Raw genomic sequence first — 19296 nt, 5'->3', positions numbered from 1 at the left:
TGGCGCGTTCAATTTTACGCGGGGATTCGGCTCGTCACCCAAGCTTCACTATCATCCAATCAAACTCTCCAATTTCTATCATGTGACTTATCTCTGTAGTCTGGCCAGGCAGCTTAGCTAGATTTAGTCTACTCGCAAATTCAAATAAGCCGTGGTTACCAAGCAAGCACGCTTCGCGCGCTCCGACAAAATGGCGGCTGCAAGAAGAGGTATTGAAAAAACCCTACGTTTTGTGCAGTTGTCATGTTAAAGTAATGTGATTTACTGGCTTTATATTATCTTTAGGAATTTGGAGACCGTATAAGGAGCTTCAGGCAAGCGTGGAACGAGCTTTATATAAGAAGAGTCCAGAAATATACCATGAACTTGAAGTTGCTTTGCAGAAGTTCAAACCGGATTTCATTTCTTTGCTGAAAAATCCGGTAGGTGTAGATTGCGTTTTCAAATTGTATGATATAAAGAATGATTTTTTTTGAAAAACTCATAAATCTATAGGAAGTAAAGCTCCTTTCATGTCTAATTAAAATCGAAAGAACTGATGAAAGAAATGTCTATTAATTTAATGAACACACTCGGTTTTAGTCTGGGGCCGGAAGCAGGATGGACATCTTTATGCATCTTTATGTAGATTATTAGCTGAAGTAACCAGCCTTAATTTTAGTGTAGGATTAGGTAAAGCGATCAGCCTGTTTGCAGTTATAGTTTAAGATCATCAAAATAAGTTCTTCTAATTTTAGAAATAATAAAAAAAAAAATTTTCTGAGGTTCTGTGAAGTGATACAAGTAGAAGTTTGAGGGTGGTAAAGCGGGGGTATAGATCACGTTTCATGGAAAATAAAGCAGCCCTTTCACAATTCACGAAAAATACATCATTGGCATTTCACGCTTCACGGAAAGTAAAAGAGAACGTTTTGGAAAATCATGGTTCACGGCGACTATTGAAATCGCAATTCATGAGGAAAAAATTAGCCATTTCACATTTCACGGAAAAAAAGGGCCGATCACAAGTCACGAAAATACCCTTTACCACCCTCAAGTTTGGGAGAGAGGGAAATGCAGTAGAAACTTGAGCCCCCTCAAACTTTTGCAACTGTTTCTATAACTTATATTTAGTATAAATCTACTAGTGTTCTGTCACCAATGGTGTTCTCATATTTGCTATGCCACTCACTTGCTATTCTGTTGTTGCGTTCGAAGAAAGCAAGCCTTATTTTGGCCTGTGGCTTTCCAGAGTTGGTTTCCCTGTGTACAGTTATATTCTGAAAAACTCCACATTCCTGTAAGGACACCAAAGTGGCCACCCCACTTGATTTTTGCAGGGGCATGTCACGGCCAGTAAACTGGTGCTGTTGAACACTAAGACATGTGATTACATGTGATAAGACATGTGGTGAACTTGTGAGCATGTAAGCAGTGAGCATGTAAGCAGTGTACTGTTGAACACTAAGACATGATTACATGTGATAAGACATGTGGTGAACTTGTGAGCATGTAAGCAGGCCATGTCAGCTTGGCGTTGCGCTGGATCTTTTTTTGACTTCTTTCCATTCAGTCGCCATGGGCTTCGCTATGTTGTGCTCTCAGCGTTGGATATTGGTGAATATAAACGCTTCGATGGTAGCATTTATTGAAATCTGAGGGAATTGTCCTTGTTTATTTTGTATGTTAACGAACATGACTTTGAATCGCCTTGTCTTTGGAATGTTAATTGTGGGAAACCAGCTGTATTTTGATTGCATTTGTTGATTAGTTCCAGTTACGACAGATACATGTAGCTCAGTCTTTATCCGTTCAAATATTGTTTGGAATCGGCGGGAAAAGATCCATAAGAGTGTGCCTGAACCAAGGAACGGCAAATTATGTAAATTCTGTCTACTTTATTCATCAGGGGAAATACTCGAATCAGTCACGCAGTTTGTTTACGTTGACGATAAATGAGCACACGAGTGTAACTGTTTTCTTATATTTGTGCTTCCAACTTAACATAATGTATATAAAATATGCTTTTTCAAATTAACTATCACGCTTAAACATTACCAGTTAATGTGAGAAAATGAAGCACAAAATTTGAGTCTACGGAAACTGGCGCTGTCATGCAATGAATCAACAAATCATAGTTGGTATAGGGACCTCTTAAACTGGCATGGACTTTGACACTATGATATATCTGTCTGTAAAACCTTGGTTGTCGATGAAAAATGTTAATTTTAGCAATAGACAGAAGTTGAAAGTCAGCTGTGAAACCATTTATTTAAGGTATATATATTAAAGGGACGGTGATGAATGCACTCTCATAATCTTTGATTACTACTTGTAGATAGTGAGTAGCCTAGCAGTGCGTGGTTGTCAACAAAATGCTGGCTGCTTCTTTACATTTTTGAACTGTCTGTGAATAGTGGTGTAACAAATCATATTCCTTGCGGTTCGATTCAATTTCGATTATGGCCTTTCGATTTTGATTATTTTGATTCAGTTATGCAAAATATTGATGTTTTTTGATTCTTGCAACATGATACACAATGTAAACAACCTACAACCCTAAACTCTCAATTTGAGGATACAATAGTAACAGGAACATTATTAATCTATTACAAGGATGCAATTAAAAAAAAACATGCAATTTGTCAGTTTTCATCTTTGAGTTCTTTCTAGATCTAGTGCACTCTCAGATTTTTCTCTAAAAAAAGTAACTTGTCTACATGTTCACTATGCAAACATGACCTCTGAGCAGACACCAGGTCCCCTGCAGAAGAGAAAACTCTTTCACTGGCCACTGATGTGGCAGGGACACATAGATATCTTTTGGCCAACTCAGACAAAATAGGGTATTTGAGCTCATTTGCTTTCCACCACAACAACGGATTAGAGTTCAATGACATGGTTTATGCACTCTGCTGAGTAAGTCATATCTAGACTCTAGAACGTTGATCATGTGTTGAAACCCTTTATTTTCCACAACTGAATAGGGCCTCATGTCCTTTGCAATAAAAGCTCTGATAGGCTTCGTTATCGCTGTTGCCCTGTTGCCTGACCACGGCAATGTATTCATAACATCCTGAATTTTTAACTGTCCTGTTCCAGTACTGTTTTTTGTACCCGGTGAAGTTTTTACTGTCTTTGAGTGCAACGCTTCTGACTTGTCATCAATGCTGTGTTGACGTTTTAAGTGACAGTGCGCTCATGCTTGAAGTTGAACCGGTATAATACTTGAAAGTTGCTGAGCAAATTTTGCAGGTAGTTTTAGATTTGGCTGTTGTACTGTCTTTAGCCAGAAAGCCATAATATTTCCACACAGCAGATCTAAAAGAAGCAGGTGGATTCACAATCGCTTGGTCATTTGTCGCCATGTTTGAGAACGTGACAATGAGCTTGTTGCACATGGCTTGCCTTATTTGAAAATGTTCAAGGGGTGGTAGAAGGGCAACATTTTTACCAAGCAACACAAAATGGCACAAGAACTGCAAACATCTTTGCTCATCAATCAATAACGCACATTTCAAAGAGTTCTGGATTCTAATTTCACAATATAATGACTCACTGAGGGCACCCAGAAGAATGGTATGCAAAAAATCGAACCAAAATCAAAAAGTGGAATCAAAGAATCATGAATCGAACAAACGGTCATAATCGCGATTAATCGAGGATTCGATTAATCGTTACACCACTATCTGTGAAGAGGATTTAGATAAAGTTTTAATGACCAGTAGATTTATACTAAAATGATTAGATCATTTGCTCTAACTTGATTTCTATGTGTGATAGTTTACCCAGGTTGTGCTCTTGTCAACTGTATCACGTGGTATAGATCTCAAGCTCATGATAGCAGCTACAATTCAAGAGAATGGCATTTTTGTGATAGAATGCTTGCTAGTAGATTGTATATGTTCTAGGGTAATTTACAAATGTATTTCCTTGCATTTGCATTTGCAGCACATGTGAACCAAGCTTTGAAGGGTATTTCTTACAGGGCATTTATTACAGGGTATTGCATGTAATACTGCCTTAGAGTGGTATAATTATGCAATTATGCAATTATGCAATCATAAATAAGCAATAAATACGAAGGGTTAGTTTCTAATATTGAGAACATAAGCATTACGGGTTAAATTTGACGTACCTTTTCAATCCCTGGATTATGAATGTCTGCCCATACATGCAGCACTCTTTATAAAGTAAAATGTAGTCTACGGATTTGTTATCTAGTACATGTAGTGAGGATATGATGTACATGAAGGTAACAAAAAACTGAAAACTTTACATGTACATCAACTGACCAGTGTAGTTCAAAATTACCTCATGCCTTTGTTTTCTAGTGAAATTTTAGCTGGTAATAAGTTCTGTTTCAGACAGCAAAATTAGCTTGTGGCTAGCTCTTGGTTGTGTCTGTGATGTAGAGCTTTATTTCCACTCATTCAACTTTGCACTTGTAGGTAAAAAACACAGACCACCGAGAACAGTTGAAGAAAGCTCCAACCACAGGTCTTCAACTTAGTGGCCACCCAGAAAAACAGAAACTTCCAGAACAATTTGTTCAAGAAGCTCTCATACTTAGCGACATCCTCGAACTAAATGAATTTGTATGCATGGAGTTGCTTTTTGCTGGGGAACAACAGCAACCCAATTTTCCTGGTCTGACCAGGGGTTTAGTGGCAGTCCTCCTATATCATGATGGACGCAGGTGTTTGGTCAGTGCTCTAAGAACTTTAATCCAGTCTCGTGAAGGAATAACATGGTCACTAGGTCTTGATGACGATATGACAGAGTTGGTAACAAAATTCACAGATGAACTCTTGGAAGAAGGTATGACTAGTAGTTAGAATTGATGGTGTTAAAGTGTTGGTAGTAACTACAGTATGCAGGGTTAAGATTTTCATTGAGCTAGTCAGCATTTTTTACAAGAAACCAGCATCAAAATGTTTGTCCCCGATCTTTTGCAATGCCTTGAATGCAGGGCTATCAAGCTTCGCATTTACAAGACGGTGGATGCAGTACATGGAAAGAGAACACGCTAAACAAGTGCTCAAAACAAGATTTTATTTCACTTACAGTACTTTACTCATTTTACTGGCACCGATACTCAAGGTAGTCAGGAATTTATATCAAACTTTTCATTTAGTTGATTTAGATGGATTGATATGGTTCACATATTGAATGATTGTACGTGCATAACCAAAACACCGTTCATTGTCCTTTACTGAGTGATCACCTGACTCTATCTATCCAGGGATTACCTCTTTCATAGCCAGTGCTTGGCGACAACCCTGACTATGGAAATGAGCAATCAAAAAGTTTTCCTAACTGTATTACCAGCAATCAGGTGGTGTTGCAAATCACCGAGTTATAATACCATAAAGTTTGGACAGTAGTAACTTTCTCTTCTGAAAAGGTTCTTGCAAAGTACTTGTAGTGAAATGTTTTACTGTTGTATAATCAAGAAATCAAACTGGCAATTAGCATAGTGCCAATCATTAATTATAATAAAAAATTGGTTGAAACTTTAACATTGCAATCAATTAGGTAACCAGGTGATCATTGCTTAATTTCAGAACTGTGGGTTGTCATCTCAGTCCGCTTAGTATCTATTTATTTCATAACTTCTGATCATTCTGCTACTTTGGATAGTCATTGTTATATTATATGGGTTTATTATATGGCTTGAGCTTGTAACCAATGTAACATGCACTCTGATTCACACCCTCTGATTTCACCCTCTCATTCTAACGCATTATCCTCCTGTAATGCCTGTGAGCTGATAATGGGCTTGTAACAACAAAGCAAAAAGCCACAATTATAATAAACAACTTAATAACGTCAAACGTTTGGTCTCTACAGAAAATCTCAAACCATGGCCTTGCTGTATTGACCTGGCTATTGCTCGGTCATTATGGCAAGGTCTCAGGAACAGTCAGTGTGAGATTTTTGCCACAAGACCTCACTCTTGGCTAATAAGTAGTTAGTATCACTGGCAGAGCTCAAAGTATATATTGTATACCAGGGTTGTCAAAAGTAGCTGGCCGCCAGTGAAAATTACCATCAATTCCACCTGGCTTACAAGTGTACATGTATCTGTTGAGTGTTCTGTATTTACATGTACTCTTCCAATTCTTCAGAAAAGATTGCAAAATCAGCTGGCTACCCCAAAAAATATAGCCTCCTACTTGAAGACTTTGTGAGAACCCTGTTCATACTACAATATATAATGTCTGAACCCTGTGTAATGATTTCTGTAAAGTTTTATCCCCCTGTTTTGCTTTTTCAATGCCTCTGTCATTTCAGGTTTAACGACAACAATTCTTCAACAACTTGATCAGCTTGACATTCAGAAAGAACTTGACAAGCTGGAGAGAGGACAAGCAATAGGGGATGAACGACATAAGCAGCAGCTCATTGACTTTATAACCGATCAGAGACAACTCTTGGCTGAGTGTTTGTTTTGTTTTGCTTCTCAATCACCCCTTCCAAGAAATGACTGTCTTCAACTGTTATCCTTTCTGAAGAAATGTCCGTCTACTGATGCCGATGGCACACTGGATAGTGTTACCCTTACTCTTTTGATGGCTATGCTGTACTGTCTTAATGTTGATCCTCTTGATGAAGCAGTGGAGATGCAAACTTCCCTCCAAGGTATGAAATATCATGATAGTTTTGTGTTTAATAGACATCAATTATCCAAGGTCTGCAGTTTTATCAGTAGAACTTGTTACCCTTAATGATCAAGGCATACAATAGGGGACATGTTGCACAGACATGAAGCAGGGCATGTTGTAGTGACAGTTTTCCTTGTGTGATATGCCTGTTTTTTTTTCTTTTGTTTTGCAAGAAAGTTCTGTTGTGGGGACATAATTTTGTCCTGTAAAATGTTGTATAATATTCAGCTGGTTTGAATTTGTGCATCATGAAACATGTCACATCATACAATGTACATGCCAGGCCTTCTGATATTATGTGATGGTGTGATTTCACACAATCAATCTCAAGTAGCATCTGACTGGACAATCATGGAAAATCGCATAATTCATGAAAAAACTGACGATTTTAACAAGATAAGACTAGTTAACGTTTTATCTGGAAATATGCAGCATCTACATGTCATTTCAAGATGATTTGCCTTAAAAAAAGGCTTTGAAAACCGCCTATGAAGTTCAATTTCGTAAACAATGGTAGTTCAAGGCTTCCCTTGAGCTCCGGGGACTGGCACTAGTTGTCAATCTCAAAGAATTGCTTATTGGTTATGGTGTACACAATCCCTTTCGTTGCTTGGGCCAATCAGAATTGCCAGTGTATATTGACAACATAGGATCAAAGCAATGTTTATTTTGACAGCAAAATGTAGCTTCTTTTTTGGAATAATTTGAAGTTTGTAGTGAAAACGCCTGCTTTTTCTTTGACTGAAAAGCCTAAATCACACCTTCTGCCAAATTTTAAATGCGAAAGATAGGGCAAGAAAGTCCTCTTCCACGTGGATATTAGGCTGAAGATGCAACGTTGTGATTGATCATGTTGAGAAATCCATGGTGGACAAGTACCTCTTGTCTTTTTTGATCACAGTTTAGGCATAGATGTTTAATTTTTGTTCCTTAAGTTTAACTTTGTCTTTGGAGCAGCCCAAAAGTGTTTTTCATCTAATGAGACCTAGTAAAATATGCTTAAAATAGCTCAGGAAAAAATTGCATAATTTGCATAATTTATTTCATAATAGCTCATTCTTATCGGATGGTCTGCCCTGAAAAATTCACATAATTTCTGTTTCTTTATCACACCCTATCAGAAGGTCTGTTAACATATACATTGCTCTTGCAAACTGTCCCTGCTTCAACACCAATTTTATGTGTACTATCCCGGCAACATGCATCCTATGCCGAAACATGAAGTGGCTTGTCCCCACTTCACATCCCACAACATGTCATGATTATGAGCTCTAGATTCCTATGTGGTGAGCAGTTGAACATATCATTTTACAGTGTTTGTGAACAATTTACATTGTAGTTGAATTATTCTGTTCACTTTCTCTTGCAGAGGAAACTTTTCCTTTGTTGTCAGACCATAGCTTTATTCCAGAGTTTCATCAGGAAATTATACAACAAGGTTCATGGGAGAATCAGGGAATGTGTGCTTGCGTCCGATTTGCTTGGGCATTGGCACTGCGTTCCTGCAGCCAGTGGCCAAATGCTGTAGGGGCAGTTGAAGTGTTGGAGGAAGACGAAGGAGTACTTGATCTGGCAATAGATGAAAGTGTGTTTGGCTTCCTTCGCTACAGTGTTCTAGGGGCAGCTAATTTTCACCAGGAGGTACATGTACAAGGACTTGTAGATTAACGTTTCAGTTCAGGAGATAAACCGTTGTAAAACTGGAAGATTGAAAACTAAAAGTCATTTACATTACATCTGCCCTGATTAAAAAATAAAACATACCTTGTCTAAGGACAAATTGCCGCCTTGGCCATACTCTCTCTCCAAGGGAATGTAGCTGGGCTAGAGGGACTGGCCACTTTAGATCATATGTAACTTAACATGGGCAATTCCAGTAACCAATAATGAGAAGCAAGAACTAGCCTTTGTAACACTTGTATTTCAAAGCAAAGTCTTGGTCAAAGCAAAAAGAAATATTGAACTATCCTGTTTGCTTTAGTCAGTCTGCAATTCCAGGCTTAACTTGAAATGCAGGTGTACTTTGTGCAATGAAGTGGGCAGCAGGATATTGGATGTAGAATTTCAATCTTACATTACAGGGTCCGAAATTGCACTTTCCTGGTCACCAATGCGACTAGAAATTTTGCACTGGCGACCAGAATTTCACAACTGGTTGCCAGCGGGCAATTAACTATTTCAAGCCACGATAATTACACAAACTTTGATTTTCAGCCAAATCGATTAAAATAAAATTCAAAGCCGCCCGCCAATTGGTCACTTACTTTTTACCTTTCCGCTGCTTTTGAAGTGTAAAACCGATTTTCTTGTTATTATAAATCTACCACAAATTTTCACAGCTACAATCAATGCGAAGCTTCGCCACTATGTTTTTTCAGCGGTTTCCCATAACATTCGTATTGCGGGCACAGAAGGCCATGTGCGTTCTTTCGCCATGAATATTTAGGTGATGTGGTGTCCAAAGATGTCCTGAACTCTTTCCGTAATTTATTACAAAGTGGAGACGGAACATCCGTGAAGAAATTAGTGGAAGATTTCAATATTCAACACGGCGATCCGTCGATTGTCTTGACAGAACGCGAAAGGAAAGATCGTTTTGCACATAGAGCAAAGAACCAAACGGCAGTTTTCAGTTGGGTACATTTCTTCTCCAAAAGGTAGAGACAAGAGAAGGTATAAAGTTGACTTAAAACATTTGACAGTCGCACGAAACTGCGTATATGGCTGGCATTCGATTCGTTCATCGTGGTTTTTCAGTGGTAGGTGTATAAATAATCAGCTTGTTTGTATTTAATCTTATCATTAGCGGAAAAATTGCCATCATTGCGGCCTTAAACGCGTTCTCTTCATTCTGATTCTTAAAAGAAAAATTGGCGACCAGAATTTTCCATCTGGGGAGCAAAAATTTTGGTTTGTGTTTCACTGCAAAGGAAAAATTTTATTGACACTTTGGCGACCACATTTTTCCATATGGCGACTGAAAAAAAAATTTCAGTCGCCAGTTGGTGCCTGCCTAAAAAAGGTAATTTCGGACCCTGTATTGTACATGTACTTAATAAGGTATTTGTTGTCACCTTTTTGTATTAAAAAAGAATAGTTGGCTAAGAACCAAATGTATGAATGGAAGAGAGATTTTTATGGTAACTTACTCTGGGTCTTGTTCATTTCCAGGAGTACTATGTTCAGAGATTACACAGCTTAGTAACAGGATTCATTGTCAAGATGCCGCTGAAGGTACTTCAGAATACATCTGCATTATTCATACAAATTATGTTGAGATGTAATTTACTGTACTGTTGCTGCAATGCACAGAATATACATGTTTAAATGCATTTTCCTGTCAAGGTGAAAGAATTGCGTAACCATGGTGATGAAGCTGCTCGTATTCTCCAAGCGCACTTGCAAGATGGTGTAGAGCCTCCTGCTGGGTTGGCAAGGCACTTTGAAGATTTCATGAGAATGGTATGTGTTTAATCAAAAGTCAAGACTTTTGCTGTATTTAACACTACAGCAAAATTGTAAGTCTGTATTATTTAAACCCTGGGTACACCCTAAGAAAACCCATCAGCAATATTACCAGGCATGCACTGAGGTGGAACCCACAGGGAAAGAGAAATCAAGGTTGTCCTAGAAACAGCTGGAGGAGAACCGTGGACAACGAGGCGTCAAAGGCAGGCTACACTTGGAAAGAGATCAAAAAGTTGGCCCAAAACAGAAGGAGATGGTGGGCAGTTTCCATGGACCTACACCTGTATGCTCTACAGGGAGTGAAAGGGATAAGCATAAGCATTTAAACACTACACAGGTTGTAGATCAAAACCATTATTCATTCAAGATTCTTTATTCTTGCAAGCTGTCTGATTAACAATCTGTATTAGTCTGATTCTTGAAGAAAACAGACTGTGATATCATGATAATATTAATAATGATATGAGGTTATTATGATTGTAATACCTTGTAAAAACTCTGAAAAGTGTGGTTGGAAATCTTCAATTGTGTGTACACTGTACCTTGAAATGAAATGAAATGAAATTACAATATTTGGAGAGGAAGCCACATAAGCTGTAGCTGGTTTTCATGGTGGTCCTCTATACAGACCGAATTTGAATTTGGAAATGTTCATTTTTGTGGAGAGGGAAAAACCAGAGAACTCGGAAAAAAAACCCTTGGAGCAAGTTTACCCTCGAACCGACAACAAACTCAACCCACATATGGCACCAGGCTGGAATTGAACCCACTGTAGGCCACTTTGGTGGGAGGCGAGCACTCTCACCACTGTGCCATCCCTGCTTCCCTAATGAGTGAGGTGCTTGTCTTGTCAAGGTGAAACAGAATGCTAAATATGTCCAGATTTTCTACATGGACAACTGAATGTAGTTTGAACTGTTAACAATGAAAAAGACTTGTAAGTAGTAAGCAGAAACTTTTGTTTGGCTTGAGCTCAAGGCTTAGTGGCATAATCATCATAAATAATTGATAACAACCATAGAGCACTTAATACAAATTTATGCTAAGACAATATCCAGTAGGAAATCAAGCAATTTCAGGTTTTAGTGGACAAAAATCTTGTACAACCAGAATGTGAAATGTATTAAAGTCCTTTTTTCATTTTGTAAAAGCTTAAGCTATAAATAATTGCTTGAAATAACACCAAAAACAATTTTCCATTAGAACTCAAGAAAATAAATTTCAAAGTTCAGAGAAATCGTGCAAACACACGTAAAATGTCATCATCAGTGTCATTTCACCAATACTTTCCGAAGTGTTTCATATGAACTTCAAAATATGTTTTTGACATTTGCTGTTGTTAGGAATGATTTCTTTTAAGAAGATACAGGCTTACACAGGCCTGTATCTACAACAGTCGCACAGAAGTTTTCAATATGGTGCAAATAATCTTAGTACAAAGTTTCTGTCCACTTGTTACTTGAACTTCTGGTGAATTCCTTCTTAAGCTGTTACATCTGCTCCTGGTTAACAAAGTAGTACTTGATAACATTTCTTTTTTTATCATTTATTCACAGATTGGAGAACTTTATGACAATGATCCTCTGGCTCTTGAACTTGCAACTGAATTCTGGTGTCCTTTGGACCCAAGCTCTTTCACTCCTCAAGGGACACTGTCTCCTGCCTTGAGACAACGGGCATCACAGAAACAGGTAAGGAGGGCCGTCATTAAGGGTGGTGATGCGTAACTGGCTGAATATCCTTGATGGGCCTTCATGTTATGAATGAACATGCCTGTTGTTGACATAATTCACCCACAAAGCACCAAGGTTGTTATGGGTGTGAAGACCAACTGAAGGTAACTGGATAAGTGTTTTAAAACTTTATGTCAGACCTGGTGATTGAATCATGCGCAAATTCTCAAATGAATATACTACATTTAGCTTTCCTGTGGGAGACATATTGCCATGTTGCTAGCACGCTGAACTTGTTATCAGACCAATTGTCACAATGAGATTTTGGGGCTTGTTTTAAAAGGGTGGCTGTATTTTGGGAAGAGGGAAGGGAGAAAGCAATTTACATTGTACCCAACATGTTGTACATTCCCTTTAATTTCAACATCTACCGCGATATAGTTATTTACATTGTGAGCTTTATTATCTCATTTAACATAGACATAGGTTATACATGTAGGAACCATACATTTTTTTCCGGTTTTGTTTGTAAGGTGAGCCTCAACAAGTTTGTACGGCTGGCTGGAGATCTGTTACCTCCTCCTCTGTTTGTCCCATACATTGAGATGCTAAGTGGACTTGCAAACAGCCCTCAGGCTGCTCATCACTGCTTCAACCTGCTCAAGTCCACTGCAAATGGCCCTTTGTCTTGGGATCACTTCTTTGCTTCCATTAAACAATATTACATGGATCTTAGACAGGATGGTGCCCACACAGGTAAGATGGGGAAATATTTTAAGTGCACATCTGAGAACACTTTCTTAAAAAAAAAAAAACTTTGTAGACTGAGTTATCTAGCACTATTCTACATGTATGTGATCACCTAGCTAGTTGTCGTGTCATAGGCTGTAGTTAAATAAACAATTATTGGAGGAGGTTTATGTGATATCCAGAATTAGTATAATTACTCAGGTCATTATAGAAATTCTCGCGCTCTCATTGGTCGAGAATGGCCAGCATAATATTCCACTATATTCACCTCCGACTAACTTTCAAAATGGCTGCCTCTCGCTTTGTTGATGTCTCTGAAGAAGAAATGAATATAATGAAAGAAAATGCTATTCGGAGAAACACCAAACATGCAAGATGAAGTCACAGGGGTTGATTTAGAAAATTCACTGTACGCATTCGGCCAATCAGAAAAGAGATAGTGAATTCAATGTGTAATAATAGGGGTTATGCAAAAAAAAGAATCATTTCCTAAGCAGTAAGATGTCCAGCCTTGTCATATTTTGGGCAGCATATGTTATACTTGTAACCTATGTCTTCCTTATGGACTTGGATCAATGTACATGTCGTCGTATATTTTTCAGTTATGATGTATGGTGGCTTGGCGAGAGAAACAGGCCATGTTCATAGACCACACCTATCAAACTGCAACATAACACCTGAAGAATTAGATGGCTTAGAGGTTGTGTTGAAACTGACAGAAAGAGTAGCTGATCAAGTAGGAAATTACACATACATACATTGTACATAAAAAATAAATAATTCTAATATTTTTTGTCAACTGTGAGAGAAATGAAATAGCTCAGTGAAGCTCAAGAAGAACCTGAGAGAAACAAGATGGATGTCATTTCTCTTGACATAGATCTTGAGACAAGACTGTATACTGTATACTATACAGAGCTCAGAAGAAAACAAAAAAAACAAACAAACAAACAAGAAAAACACTTGTTTTCAATTCTAGTTTACTCCTGGGATAAGTTGCTCTCAAATTTGCCCCGGGCAAGTCTTACATGTAGTTTGCTGTTTTGATGTTTTAGTTAGCAAATGACTTGCCTGATCCCTTGCTCATTGGGTAAGTGAGAATGAAAAGCTACTTGCCCAGAAGGAAATTTTTTTGCGAGTGCTGCTATATATACATGTACACTGTTAGTATACAGTCATTATACGCATGTACTAATTACAACCCTGTGAAGTCCATGCATTCAGTTTCTTTTCCACTACAAGATCCTTTCACTGTAAAGCCATCTATCAAAGCAGCTTTCTGCTGCACAAAACTGTCTTATCTTTTTAAACACCAACTCTTAGAGTTTTGTATTAATAATAATAATAATAATAATAATAATAATAATGATAATAATAATAATTCATATAGCTCACTTGGAGCCTGTTACCACTGCTGCTTTTTACTGTAAGTTACTTGTAACCAGCCAATTAAGAGATAAGGCAACAGATTTGTTTCTCCAGCAAACAGCAAAAATGTGACTTTTGCCATCTGCTGTTTACAGTTGTATATGAAAGTGAGTTTTTCTGTGTTTGATGTGAACTGGTGTCTGAGGTATTTTCTATTCTCAAGTATCTAACAGATAGAAAGAAAGTTGGCAGAATCAATAGTAATCTGGTGTCAACCACAGAAATATAGTTACTTGATCTCTCTATTGTCTCTGCACAGAAATCTTATTTATATGGAAACATTTCCTCAGCAGCCAGAGAATCATGATTACTTTTCTATTAATTTTTTCTCCTCTATACATGTAGGATGATAAAGCCCGGCTGGCCATGTGTGAAAGTCAAGCATGGCTTCCTGTTGCATCTTTGTTTGGCTTGCTTGGTTGCCCTGTGCCCCACAGACTCAAGGCCCAAATTCTCTTAACCCTTGCAGCCTTTGCAAAATCTCCTGAAATTGCTTACTCTTTGTGGCATACTCTGGAACAATCACAGGCAAGTTAAAAAGATACAGGTTTAACTAAATATAACTACAGTGTAAATCCTCGAATTACCCCCCCCCCCCCCCACCTCGCCCGCTCATTGTTGTTTATGCGCAGATGGTGTATCTAAAAGATTATCATGTCAGGCCACAATTTAGGAAAATTAAATAAGTGCCCCCTCCCCCCCTCAATTAAGTGCTCTTTTCCCCCCTCAATTAAGTGCCCCCGTCTTCTGCTAAATTCTCTAAATAAATGTTCTCCACAGCAATAATTGTTTATAACTTGCCAGATAAGATTTAGGCATGTTAAATGTCTTTCAAGAGATAATAATTTATGAGGACTGCATTCATAATCACTTGCAGTTGTTCTAAATCTTGTACTATTCTGTACAGATTCTGCAGACTGTAAACCCAACAAGCCAAGCTATTCAACAGGGTGGAATACAGGTAATAATAGATTGCAAAAACTTACATGATGTATGTGTAACACCACACGCAGCCAATAAGAAGAATGTAGTTTTTCCAGACAGCCAAACACGACAAAGTAATTTTCCCTCGGTCAAAATATTAACTAGTTCTACCATGAATTGCAGTAGAAAAAGTTCTGGTCTGAGCATTTCACGTGGAGTTACACAAATGGTTATTGTGCAAACCTAGGGTTAGTATTAAGGTAAGTTTACCTCAATCTATGTAATCATCATTTATGCTTGTATGTTATTGCACTACCCTCTCTAGGTTGAATTAAATGAGCTTGAAGCCCGCAGCGAGACATATCCTGAGACTAGAGCATTTCTCAAACTTCTGACTAATTTGACAGAGATTCCCCTTCCAGCCACCCTGGGAGCAGGTTATAGGGTGCCTGGGTTTGAACCCTACCTGGCTTTTGTGAGAGATGATGTGTTTCTGAAGTTCAATTCAAGAGCATATCAAGATCCCAATGAAAAGGTAGTTAATTTAATATAACGTGTTTAATATGCTCCTTGCTGTGTATTTTAGGTCTAGATCTTGAGTCACAAATCTTTACTTTTTGGTTTAATTACCACAATTGTTTTACCTGTACTCAGAATGTGTGTATGTGTGAATTTGCATGCATGTGTCAAATTACAGCATGGCAGGCTGTTGATGCCAAAAGCCTATCTTATAAATCCTGGTCCCCTTGGCTTTCAGTATCATTGCTCAAGTTACAAAACCTGTACACAGTCAACCTTGAAAGCTATGGTCAGGATGCGAAGGAAACTAATTTTTGGGCTTGCCTTTGCTGCAAGCTGTAACCATGCATGATGTACTGACCCAAAAGTCATTCTCACTAGCCCCCAAAATGCGTTTCTTACAGTATTTCTGTAATTTGAATTTCCTCAAAAGATTTTGAAAGAAAAATGGGCAAATGAAGGACAAAATCGACTTGTGGGCTGCAAAATCCACTAGTCTCAGACTATCAGACACCCACTTTCATTTTGTACACTATGGTGGAGTTTCTGAAAGTTTCAGGTGTCATTGCTGAATTTTCATTTTCTCACTTGTGACCTTTTATTTTCTAGTTAGCAAGTTTCGGGTAATGAAAGGTTCTAGGCTAGAATGTTCCCTTGTTTTTTTGTAATTTTTGAAAGTGCGCATATAAATGTTTAAATATTGACAGTTTTTGGAATTCATTTTCAAGCTTCATGTTTCTATTTTCTTGGACGTGCTTTAAATTTGCAATTTCTAGCACGCAAGTTTTGAAAAATGATTTCAAGAGTCACTCAGTTGTAGCAATAAATGGTGATCCAGTCACTTGAAATTAATTAATGGGTGTCCGACATTGATTCTGTTTACAGTGGAAAGTTGCCAGTGCTGTTCTGCAGATCTTGTTCAAGTTACTTGAGGGTTATACCCCAAAGCCAGAAGATTTTGTTGACCAGTTTGTGGAGATCCAAGGTGGAGAGAGGATTCTGGTACCCAAGCCCCCTGGGTTTAGCCTCATGATGTACATGTTGAATGACACACCCATGTTGAGAATGGTGAGTGTGTTTGAGCCTTGTTTCAAGCTGATTCAATTGCTGAAAATTCAGTTCACCCTTTCATGTTAACTTGGTTATAATTTTCATTGTTGTTCAGTATAATTTAAATTGTAATTTCTGTTAATTTGCATCTTTGAATGCTCATGCAGTTGCTGAATATCACAGATGTTGCATCATCTTCACTTGAACATCTCTCTGTTGCCTCAGGTAAAATTTAGTTTCTGTCAATGACAAATCATTAGAGGGATTTTCAGTTGAATGTGGTAAAACCAAAACCAAAGCAATCACTCTAGCCAATCATATAGGGAAAAGACAATACAGTGAACCAATCAAAACTCAAAGTAATTACATGTTGCCAATGCAAAGTATGTGAATGAGTTATGATTGGTTTTGGTTGTACTTCTGATTGGATCAGAAAGTGGCATGGGTTGTTTATACCAATTGTATAGCGTAGTGATAACAAATTAAACTTGGCCAATAACTTTTTGACACTCAAATGTAAACCACTCTATCTGTCCTTGGTTTGCTATAATTATTTTAATTATGTGTAATTGTCTTAAAGTGAAACTGGTAGAAGGTGTACATAGTTGTTGCCTAATGATTGAAATCGAGAGCTCCCATTGTGAACCCTGGTTGAATGTTCATGATGTGTTCGTGGCCAAGATCCTCTTCTAACAGTACCTCCCCTTACTAGGAGATGTAAGGGGTGAATTTTAAATGTTGCAAGAAGGCGAGGCTAACATCTTTTCTGCAAGACTGAGACTTTCTAAGCCTTACAAGATAAATTGAGACTCAATAACAGTGTGGCAAAAACATTTGAGGTGACGAGACATACAAGACTGATACCGTTTTTGCCTTACAAGATAAACTGAGACTCTGAGGTCTATCAGTGTTGCCAAGAACTTTCAGATGACAAGGGCTGTGAGTTTTTCTGAAATAAATTTCTGCTTGACTAAACATTTTTTAGCTGGACAAGATTAACTAACTAAGACTCTAATTTAAACAGTGTGGAAAAAAAAAACACTAGAGATGACAAGACCTGTGAAATTTGTCTGAAATTCTCTTCTGCAAGACTAAGAATTTCTTAGAGACTAAATTCACATAATTTCACTACATGGCCCAGGTATTTCTCATTGCATTCAGTTTATTGGTATTAAACAGTGTGATCTTATTAAATTTTGCAAAATGTGTAGATGGAAGAGAAGAACTGGAAAAGGCAGCCTTGCTGTGCCTGAGAATGATTGAAATTGCTTTGGAAAAGCAAGAGCAGTTCATAGACATGTTCCGCAGTGTGCCTCAGCAGTCATCAGTGTTGGTCTCTCCTTTGGAAGATTTACTTCTTAGTGTTAATCCACAGTCAGGTGCTCCAGACTATCTGCTGAAAATAATGAAGTAAGCACTGATGTCAGGGTTTAAATTCACCGTTACACTTGTCTAATACTTACTATAGATGTATTCCCTACTGCAAAATAAAGTATCTTATTACAGTATAATTAAGACTACTGTAGCTCCATGAGCGGGCAAGTTGAACAGAATCCTGCACTGTGACTGGCTACACGAGCGGGCAAGATACATGTAGCGCTATGTTGCCTGCTAGGGATAACCCGCCGTGTCCCGCAATAAAATAGAAAAGTGTTCTCTTTTCCATATAATAAATCATATAAATTTTACTGACCACGATTGTTTGGTCAAGATTGCTGGATATTGGCCTTGTTATTTTTTTGCGTGTTAATGGACCTTGACTCGGAAGCCATTTGAGTGCTTTGCTCTGATTGGCTTAGTGATTCTACTCTGGATGGTGATTGATTATATTTTTCACATGTGACAAATGCCCTACACAAAGCTGATTGGACGTATCGCTTTTTTCACATGCAAAAATATAGCACATATAGAATTTTATTTGCAAGGTTTATTGCCTAAAATTCTCACTATACATACATGTACAATAAACCCCATCTACAGAATGTGCTTTTTGTTATTTTAATTATACCGAATAAGCCTTTTGCAACTTTGATACGGAATTGGATCAATTAATCACATCATTTTATTGTTTTTAGGCTTGAAAATAACAATTAGATGTTTTATCATCTTGATGCAACATTCATGTCCGATCTGCACTGGCACATGTAGTTACAATGGTTGATTTGGTTCTCCATTGTAAATACTTCATACAGATCAACCCAGCTCATAAGTAGTGTATCTTATTGATCAATCTCAACTGTAAATTAAGTGGATTTTAAATTGTTTTCTTATTTTAGATTTGTTTCTCATCTTCACACTGGAGCTGAAGTCAGTCTGTCCGTTGTTAAGATCTTGTGTCTTGTCTGTCAATCAACAACTGTTCAGAGACACCTAGTGAATCTCTTGACAGCCAATCAGGTGAGAGCGAGTCAGAGTAAACTTTGTCTGTTGAACACCATCAGAGAGGATCTAGACAAGTGTGTGTTCTGTGTCAAGCATTCTAGTAATATTATTTGTTGTTTTGTTTTACAGTCAGTCTCTCAGCAAATCCTAATTGGATTCGTGGACCAGTTAGAAATAAATGAACCTGAAGACCATCGTGAAAAAGATGAACAAGAACTTGGGAGAGGTCAGTATAAGTCTAGACACTTGACTCTCATAGTGCTTACCCAGATGTATTAATCATGGTTACAAGTTAGAGGAAACTTTTGCTGTTGTTACAAATTTACCTTTAACAACTTGTTAACTGGGCCAGAAGTGGCCCAGTTCTTGTCATGGGAAATGCTTTAAATTATTTTTGTGGTCACTTTCTTGTGAGGCTGGTCACAAAATTATGCTACTGCAAAATATTGCTGAAA

The 19296-nt window shown here is 37.9% G+C and overlaps 1 protein-coding gene across 2 annotated transcripts in view; it reads left to right on the top strand.

Annotated features, from left to right (window-relative positions):
• LOC110065546 (nuclear pore complex protein Nup205-like) overlaps positions 1–19296 on the top strand; it is a 36104-nt gene that overhangs the window by 2408 nt on the left and 14400 nt on the right. Inside the window, exons 1-18 of one of the 2 annotated variants that reach the window (XM_089274441.1) lie at positions 12–209; positions 286–422; positions 4431–4800; positions 6277–6624; positions 8017–8288; positions 9819–9881; positions 9993–10109; positions 11672–11806; positions 12322–12544; positions 13141–13274; positions 14312–14494; positions 14874–14927; positions 15216–15425; positions 16295–16477; positions 16627–16684; positions 17671–17869; positions 18736–18856; positions 18971–19067. In XM_089274441.1, coding sequence (XP_089130567.1) covers positions 191–209; positions 286–422; positions 4431–4800; positions 6277–6624; positions 8017–8288; positions 9819–9881; positions 9993–10109; positions 11672–11806; positions 12322–12544; positions 13141–13274; positions 14312–14494; positions 14874–14927; positions 15216–15425; positions 16295–16477; positions 16627–16684; positions 17671–17869; positions 18736–18856; positions 18971–19067 — 2923 coding nt within the window. In that variant the 5' untranslated portion in view covers positions 12–190. Of the gene's footprint in view, positions 1–11; positions 210–285; positions 423–4430; positions 4801–6276; positions 6625–8016; positions 8289–9818; positions 9882–9992; positions 10110–11671; positions 11807–12321; positions 12545–13140; positions 13275–14311; positions 14495–14873; positions 14928–15215; positions 15426–16294; positions 16478–16626; positions 16685–17670; positions 17870–18735; positions 18857–18970; positions 19068–19296 lie in introns of those variants that run through there. The other variant, XM_089274442.1, reaches the window with a different exon arrangement.

The sequence above is a fragment of the Orbicella faveolata genome, unplaced genomic scaffold, assembly GCF_042242905.1.
Source record: "Orbicella faveolata isolate gen_17 unplaced genomic scaffold, um_ofav_v1 contig_1, whole genome shotgun sequence".
NCBI classification, from domain to species: Eukaryota; Metazoa; Cnidaria; class Anthozoa; order Scleractinia; family Merulinidae; genus Orbicella; species Orbicella faveolata.
This window is presented reverse-complemented; position numbering and strand designations above follow the sequence as displayed.